The sequence below is a fragment of the Bactrocera neohumeralis genome, chromosome 2 (assembly GCF_024586455.1).
Source record: "Bactrocera neohumeralis isolate Rockhampton chromosome 2, APGP_CSIRO_Bneo_wtdbg2-racon-allhic-juicebox.fasta_v2, whole genome shotgun sequence".
In the NCBI taxonomy this organism is placed as follows: Eukaryota; Metazoa; Arthropoda; class Insecta; order Diptera; family Tephritidae; genus Bactrocera; species Bactrocera neohumeralis.
In genome coordinates, this window is record NC_065919.1 from 66,375,975 (window position 1) to 66,384,999 (window position 9,025).

The following is a 9,025-nucleotide window of genomic DNA, read 5'->3' on the forward strand; positions in this document are numbered from 1 at the left end:
CAGGACTTAAGCAGCTTTTGTCACCACAGACAAATGACCGCACGACAGTCGGGTTCACGTACACGGAACTGTCCCGGTTTTTTATCTGGCCAAGGACTTTCAACTCGGCAGAATTCTGCCGCTACAACAACAACCGCATTGACCGAACTGCGTGTAAGCAAGCAATTAGGTGCCCATCACGAGTGCCTCAGGTTCTTCTATAATATTTCAATATTATCCCAATTAAACTTACGCCCTTTTTCACAATCATGACTGATGAATTAAATTTTCGCACATGATTGTGAATGTTTACTAGTCATAGTAAGAAGAAGCATACTGTCAAATGCTGTTTTGTTTACATCTGTTGCGGCTTTTTAGAAACAACTAAAAACAGCAATATTTTGAAATAATTAGCCATATCCGAATTTTTTGTAAAAAAGTAACACAAATAGGCAAAAAATGGGACAATCTAATATGTCTTTAGAGGATTTGAAAGCATACTTCAAAACACATGGAAAAATTCGAGAGCAAAAGGCGCACACATCGAAGGTAATGCATATAATAACATCTCTAAACAATTTCAATATGACTTATAATTTTTGAAAATTTTAATTCCCATAATTGTTTGTTTTATCAATCAAGGTACATTCTGTTGGCTGGAGTTGTGATGGCAGACGTTTGGCTTCTGGTTCCTTTGATAAAACGGTGGCCGTGTATACGCTTGAACGTGATCGTGTGGTATGTGTGTACTTGAATATATTGTATATATGAAAAATAAATTTATAATATTTAATATTTTTATGTAGAGTAAAGAGAATACCTACCGTGGTCATACCGGTTCCGTGGATCAGCTTTGCTGGCATGCAACAAATGCAGACTTGCTCAGCACGGCTAGTGGTGATAAGACTGTGCGAATTTGGGACATACGCGCTGGCAAATGCTCCACCGTCACGAATACAAAAGGTGAAAATATAAATATCACATGGTCACCTGATGGCAAAACTATAGCAGTTGGTAATAAAGAAGACCTGGTGACATTCATTGATACGCGCACCAATAAAATACGCGCTGAGGAACAGTTTAACTTTGAGGTACGACGCTGCAATTACTTTGTTACTTCTGATTTGTTTAGTAATTAATGCATTGCGCTTGCAGGTGAATGAAATTGCATGGAATAATACAAGTGATTTGTTTTTCTTGACCAACGGTATGGGTTGTGTGCACATCTTAAGCTATCCGAGTCTAGAATTGCAGCACGTGCTGAAGGCACATCCTGCTACTTGTATTTGCATCGAATTTGATCCCACTGGTAATATTTCAATTTAAAAAACTAAGGTTAGAAATGCAATACATTTATTTCTTTTCTGACAGGTAAATATTTCGCTACCGGTTCAGCAGATGCGCTCGTCTCACTATGGGATGCAAACGAGCTAGCTTGTTTGCGTGTGCTATCACGCCTAGATTGGCCGGTACGCACGATTTCCTTTAGTCACGATGGTAAACTGTTGGCATCGGCTAGCGAGGATTTGCTCATCGATATTGCGCATACGGAGACAGGCGAGAAAGTGGCTGATGTCACAGTCGATGCAGCAACTTTTACAGTAGCCTGGCATCCTAAGCAATATTTACTCGCTTATGCGTGCGATGATAAAGACGGTAACGACCGAAGGCGTGAAGCGGGTAACCTCAAAGTTTTTGGGTTTTCGGAGTAATTGAAATTATGAAAATGCATTGAAATAAATACTAATTTGTGAATTAGCAAATAAATACAGTTTACAGTTACAATTTAAATCACATTGTCGTCTTAACAGTTTAATTGAAATTTGCCGTTTTCAATTAAAAAATCGGCTTGTATTAAACCCGTTATAATTAAACGCACACTTTCATTTCAGTTGACTAATAACAGTGCTTGTGCTCAATTTACGCCCACTTTAAATAGGCGGAGTCGAAGTTAAAACTCAATCGTCTCATTACGAGCGTTTAACACGCAAACAACCAATTTGTGTTCAATTGTTGGTAATGAGGTTATGTGCGACGTGTGTGTGGACATTAGGGTGTCCTGTTATTTTCAAGTTATTTCTTATTTTTGCAAATGCTGCTGAAGTTTCAGATTGTGTCCCAAAATTTATATGTACATACCAAAAAGATTTGTTTACATTCTGTATTGCTCATACGCCATGGTGTACTATATGATCAGTACATTTGACACATAACTTTATGCCGGTATTCTGTTTGTCACGATTGTCTCATGTCTCTAAATGCATTATAATATAACTTATAAAAAAATATTGTTATTAATAAAATCATCAAGACATTTTTTCAAGTGCGAAAATTTTTGTATTAGAGTATCAAAGTTGTAGATTTAGTATTTGCTTTGGAGATAAAAAATTTAACACAAAAGAACAAGAAATGCCTTGATTCGACACGTTTTAAATTGAAAATAAAGCGCTTGCTTACGTCGAATACTTACATACATATGTTTAGTGCAATAACTCAAGCTTCAATTTGTGAAATAACTGTCACCCTTATGAATATACATACATACATATATATAAATATAAAGAAGTATATGTACTTATGTATATTCGAATACACGTTGGTGCATCGAAAATCAAAGCAGTTGTAACGTGATTTTTTGGTTTTAAGTTTTAAAGCATATTTAAGGAAGTTTAATTGTAAAAACTTGCCGTAATTGAACTGTAACTAGTACACTTTCTATCTGATTTAGGGTGAAAAGTGGAAAATATGCTAGTTCCAATTTGAAATATTTACCCATTTTACCTTTTCTGGTTATATAGATATGTACATACGTATGTGTGCATGGATATGTATGTGTACTTCCCAGTGAAATTACATGATTTTCAAATTGTTTAGACTGTTTAGTTATAGACTATTTTAACTTTTCTATTACAACTTTTTGCGTCCATTCCACATATCAGATTGTCAAACTTTCAATTGTTCCTTGGCCAGAGTGAAACTTAAATTGGAAGTGGTATTGGAAAATAATAGTTTTTTTAGTTGGTCTGTATATGTTTGCATATGCACTCTTACGGTTTATATATAACATACAAACTTCCTCGGGAACATTGCTATGTATATATGTAATTCCAACCTGCTTACCGCTCTGCCAACCAACATCGATCGCAGTCGTATAGAGAACTTCGACTGCAGCGCCGAGTCTGCATTGCGACTGTTCCACTGAAGTGGTTGGCTGCTGTCATCAGTATCAATGTTCAGGTTAGTTATTTTATGTTTGTACAACCCTAGATGACATCGCTTTGAAATTGCTTTGCGCAACTTTTTTAAGCTTTGAGTACTGCATGGTTGTTTTTGTTGTTGGTTAGTAGCGAAATTCGTGTTGACAAGCTCACTATTGCTAAGTGGAAAGTTTAAGTAAGAAGACATGATGGCATGTTAAACGATGGACAAGAACATGAATGCTTGTATATTACGGCTACTTGACCACATTTTCAAAGCTCAGTTTTTTTCTATTACAACTTCTTTCTGCTTCAATAAAAATATATTGTTTGCGGTTTGGGCGTCTGCAGCGCAACCTAAATTGTGAAGCAACGTGTAATGTGCTGATTTCCTCAACGGTTCTTGTTGGCATCAATAAATTCATATTTTGATGCGACTTCAAGTGAGATTAACCGGCTGTGGGATCCTCATAACACTAAATCATCTAAAAACTTTAATATTTAGGTTCGTTGACCAGTTGGTTATTAGCCTATTAAGGCGAAGGCAATGAAATAAAACTCGTTTACATTACTTTTATTTGAAAAATTACAAAAATGGAGTTTCTAAACTAGGTTAGTCCTCTGAAAACCACATTCTATTAATACAATTGACAACTCGAGGGGTTCTATCCACTTGTGATCACAAGTATCGAATGTTCATATACATATGTACATATTTGAGAACATTCACCTAGTTTGAAATTGATTCCGGAAATAGTTTCGCAGATATAAGCGAATTTGTAAGAATTATTAAACTTAGTGTAATCGGCTCCAAAAATTTTAAACTCGAAACCATGTTTTCAGAGTCGGTGAGCAAAATTTCTCGAAAACGGCTGGACCGATGGGTTGAAATTTCACACGACCCTCCTTGATATATTTGTCAGGTAATGAAAACTCCAAATGGATTGAGGCTGATCGATTTCGCCGGAGCTTGAAATATGGTTCTTCGCGAAGCTGCGATCACAACAGACAGCCGAACGATTTTCTACTGGACTTGCACTCCTGCTCTCTGTGAGCACTAATCAGCAACTCGGTATAAAGGAACAGTGGGACGGCATTTCAAGCTCCTTACGTACAACTACAAACGAAACCATTGGTTTTCGGAAAACAATGTTACAATCGATCACAACACGTGCGGGATGGGATAGATACCGATAGTTGAAGAGGTAAGCGAGACGCAATTGCAGATAAAAAAAAGAGAGAAGCCGAAATGCGTGAGTACGAAGAGCTTGACAAGCTGGCCGATAGGGGTAATGCTCGAAAATGCTACGAAAGGAGGTGACGACTAACAAAAGGTTTCAAGACCGGAGCATACTCTTGTAAAACCATTGATCTAGTGCTCAGAGCACTTCTCCAAACCTGCTGAATGGCAGTGAAAGCTAAACACCAGGAGATGATGAACTCGATTCCCCAATCGATGACGATAGAGCGCACGTTGCATTGCTCGACCATGAAGATGTTCGAATAGCAATTACCCGTCTGAAGAACAATAAAGCGGTGGGGCCGAATTATTGGCAGCCGAGCTATTCAAATACGCCGACGAAGAACTTATAAGAAACATGCGTCAATCCACAAAAAGGGTGACCCCACATTTTGCGCCAACTACTACGGGATAAGCCACCTTACCATCGCATATAAAGTTCTATCGAGCGCACTGTGTAAAAGATTAAGGCTGCTTTGGATAGGCATGAAGCTGCCTTTATGCCGCCATATTTGAATTTGGTATTTTAGAAAAACTTATACGGCCGCATAAACTGACGTTGAGCAATACCAAAAGCTCCGTCAGGATCGGGAAAGATCTCTCCGAACCGTTCGCTACCAAACGAAGTTTCAGACAAGACAACACCCTATCATGCGACTTCGATTGCGATTATATTGATATCCTGGAGAAAATAATTCGAACTGCAGAGCTGAACAGAGCAGGTATAATTTGCTGGCACATTTGCTGGTCGATATCATTGGCCTCAATAACCGCGCCGTAAATTCTGCTTTCTCCAGACTGGATAAGGAAGCAAAGCAATTGGGTCTGGTAGTGAACGTGGGAAAAACGAAATGTCTCCTGTCATCAAACAAACAGTCGCCGCACTCGCGACTTGGCTCCCAGGTCACTGTTGACAGTCATAACTTCGAATTCGTAGATAATTTCGTCTATATTGGAACCAGTATTAATAGCAGCAACAATGTCAGCCTCGAAATCCAACACAGAATAGCTCTTGCCAACAGGTGCTACTTCGGACTGCATAGGCAATTGAGAATAAAGGCTTCTCTCGACAAACAAAGGCCAAACTCTATAAGTTCCTCGTTATTTCCTTATTCCTGTTTTATGGTGCAGAGGCATGCACGCTGACAACATCTGATGAGTCGGCGTTACGAGTGTTCGAGAAAACCGTTCTGCGGAAAATTTATGGTCATTTGTGCATTGGCAGCAACTAATATCGCATTCGATGGAACGATGAGCTGTAGGAGATATACAACGACACTGATATAGTTCAGCGAATTAGGCTGGCTAGGTCGTGTTGTCCAAATGAATGTGAACACTCCAGCTCTGAGAGTATTCGGTGTGTAACCGACGGTGGAATCAGTCAGGAAGACCAGGTGGAGAAGAGCCTGGCTACACTTGGAATCTCCAGTTGCTGGCAAACAGTGAAAAGAAAAACGACTGGCGCGCTATTGTGAACACGCTATAACCACGTAAGGGAGCCATGACTAAAGTTGTTCGTCGCCAAAACTCAAAGTTGTCTGAAAGAAGGCAAAATGGAATAATATTTACTTTGCGGCTGTCACCAGACTAAAGAATGAAATATCGCATTTCTACTATAGTCAATTATTGCCCATCTGAAGTTATAACATTTTTCTCTCTTTTTTCATTTTTTGAATTCATTAACGCTTCTTGTAACATGAGGACAAACACTGTCATGATAAAAAATTATTTCCTCATGTTCAGTCGCAATTTCCGAACATTTTTAATCGCTTGTTTCAATTTGATGATTTGTTGTCGTCAGAGTTTTACGTTACTGGTTTCAACCGGTTTTGGAAGCTTATAATACAAGACGTCCTTCTACTGCCACCAAATACGAAACATTAACTTGGCGTCATGAATATGAAGCTTTGGCGTTGATTTGAGTGGTTGGCCAGGTTTTGCATATGATTTTTTTGCATTTAGGGTTATGGTGAAATATCCATTTTTCATCCTCAACCTTTTCATTCTTTTAAATATATCCCCCTGCTTTTAAACTCCTCATTTTCAAACTGTTTTGTCCGCCCAGGACATTATCGTCTTGCATGCCAAAATCACCGCTTTTAACTAGACTATATTAACCATAAACGTTCACCTAAATATGTTGAGTTTTGGCTGAGACTAACTCCATATTAAAATAATGAAGAAGAACTCTGCCGAAAAACATTTTTTCAAGCAGAAAGTTTGACATATTGAGTAAAAAAAAGACCTTTTTTGCCTTCGTTTAATTACACTAAGAAGCAATAAATAAGGAAAAGGAGAGCATTAGGAAAGAGGAACAATGAAAACCAGCTGAGGTGGCAAGATCCTCTTTAGTTGGGTTTTCGACTTAAACGAGAGCTATGCGGTCGAATCCAGAAACAATCTGCCGAAATTTTTTACATTAAGTCTTGGTTGTTGCGGCCCAACTGCAAAAAAAAAAATAATAATAATAAGCACTTTATTCAGTGGGTCTGACAAGAATTTGTTCACAACTCAGCTAATATAAAAGCCAAACAAATCCGCCCTGACGAAGACTAAATAACAATTCCACCCTACGAACCTTCATAATGTGTAAAGTCACAAAACTTCTAACTTTAGAAATAAATTTCACTTTGATTTACAAACTGAGTGAAATTTCCGGAAAAACGATACTAATTTCAGAGAAAAATGGCGGCATACTTAGCTGCTCGCAACGTAAGGACTTCCATGTTCACACACCCGCACAAGATTACCAAAGCACTAGAGAGAGTCGAACTCTTTACATTGGCAATAAATATGATAAAAGTTGTTAAGTTGTGGCAGCAAAAGTTCCACTATACAAAATTTACTGTCATTGATGTTGTTGCAGCTTAAACATTACGCCGTGCATTTGTGCGAAGACTTGTTTATTTCGCCATTGCCAAACTTGCACGCGCACTATCGCTGTTCCTTTAATGTCTTGTGGCGGGCGCCCAGCTGAGGGAGGTTTTTGACAGGCGAGGCGCGCTTTTAGGCGAAAGACCACGCCAAGCAGACACTATCTCCTTTAGGTAGCTACCACTATCAGCCAGCCGAATGGACAGCCTGCAAGCATGCCAGTTTACCAAAAACACAACAACAACAGCAAGAGCAAAACCAACGAAACAAGTGCGGAGCAGTGGGCCTGTCAGCGAGACAAACATGCAGCCTCTGAGGCATACAGCCAGTCAGTCCATACACCGGCTGCGAGTGAGCCAACTATGCTCGGTACAATGACGCGAACGCGAGGTTGCATGTCGCCGTCATCCAGCGTGCAGCGAAAGTATTTGTGGGTGTGGCGGGCGCCTTGTCATTCACCGGCACAAAGATAGCACTGCTGGAATGTAGCAACAAGCAAAACATGAAAAAAGTTGCAGAAAGTTGTTGAAATTGCATGGCATCTAGTGGTTCCCATTGCCTTAGTGTCATTGTTAGCCAGGCGCAGGGATGTGTTGCACGCGCCGTTTGTTGAGTTGGTTGAGTACACCGTGGCTGTTATTGTCAAGTTTGATTCATGCTTGTAAGTGTGTATGTGTGTGTGTGTGTGTCTTCGTAGAATATCTTTTACTTTGTGTGCTCAAATTCAAGTTGATGCATCCATTTGGTTTCGTTTTGCAACGTGCATAAACACAATAAAAGAGGCAAAAAAAGTGATAACCAACGAGAAAGTGAAGTGAGCAGAAGGCATAAATTTGGTGGCTTGCATAGAACTTGTACACCGTTCAAAAAAATATACGAGAACAACTTGAGAGTCTGTGGCTTTTGGTGCAAGGAGCATTGTAGAGTCTATAAAAACTATATATACATGATCAGCGTGTCGAGCTAGATCTGTATATACTCGAATTAGTCGCACAGTTTATGAGATATCAACATAAAATATTACACTCGTCCTTCCCTCCTCAAGGTTTGTTGAAACCATGGACATTGGATCTCTATAGCACATACCTGCCATATGAACTGACCTACCAAAAACAAGTTCTTGCATGAAAAATTTCTTTATTTGAAGAGACATCTTCACAAAGTTTTGGATGGAATGGAATTGAACAAATTTTTCAGATCGTACCCCTATAGCATATACCTGTAGTATATATACTTGTATATATATATAAATAAATCAGAGCTATACGGTATTTCTAACAAGCCCCTAAAGATCGCGATTAAATACAAGTGCCTAAGAGAGGGCATATTTCCAAAAATTTGGAAGATGCAACGTTTGGTTCTAACACAAAAACCACCAGGAGAGATAAACTCGTTACGACCACTGTGTATGCTAGACACGGTGGGAAAAATACTAAACCGAATCATAAGTGTACGACTGGAGCAATATCTCGAAGAAGAACTACCGGGACTGGTCGATAACCAATATGGATCCCCGTAGACACAGGTCAGCAATTGATGTAATTAAGAAACTTACTAATGTCTCAAATAAAGCAATAGAAAGAACTAGATGGATAGCCAGCTTCAAAGAGTACTGTGCGGTAGTCATGTTTGATGTTAAGAATGGCTATTGGCCCCATATAATGAGAGATCTTCAACTAAAGTAAACACCGCTCTATTTGCTGAAGATCATCTCCAATTAACTGTCGGACAGGGT

At 39.0% G+C, this 9,025-nt stretch overlaps 1 protein-coding gene across 1 annotated transcript; it reads left to right on the forward strand.

The window, feature by feature from the left end:
- The first annotated feature begins 37 nt into the window (after positions 1-37).
- On the forward strand, positions 38-1,770 carry LOC126752059 (THO complex subunit 3). The gene is made up of 5 exons (XM_050462607.1): positions 38-528; positions 622-717; positions 786-1,070; positions 1,135-1,288; positions 1,351-1,770. The coding sequence occupies exons 1-5, from the start codon at positions 439-441 to the stop codon at positions 1,689-1,691; spliced, it is 966 nt and encodes a 321-aa protein (XP_050318564.1). The 5' UTR covers positions 38-438; the 3' UTR covers positions 1,692-1,770.
- The last annotated feature ends 7,255 nt before the right edge of the window (positions 1,771-9,025 follow it).

Excerpts from the sequence above, each read along its gene's own strand:
- LOC126752059 (XM_050462607.1), top strand. The coding sequence starts at position 439 with ATGGGACAATCTAATATGTCTTTAGAGGATTTGAAAGCATACTTCAAA. Across the intron at positions 718-785 it reads CGCTTGAACGTGATCGTGTG|AGTAAAGAGAATACCTACCG; the intron begins GTATGTGTGTAC and ends ATTTTTATGTAG. Across the intron at positions 1,071-1,134 it reads AGGAACAGTTTAACTTTGAG|GTGAATGAAATTGCATGGAA; the intron begins GTACGACGCTGC and ends TTGCGCTTGCAG.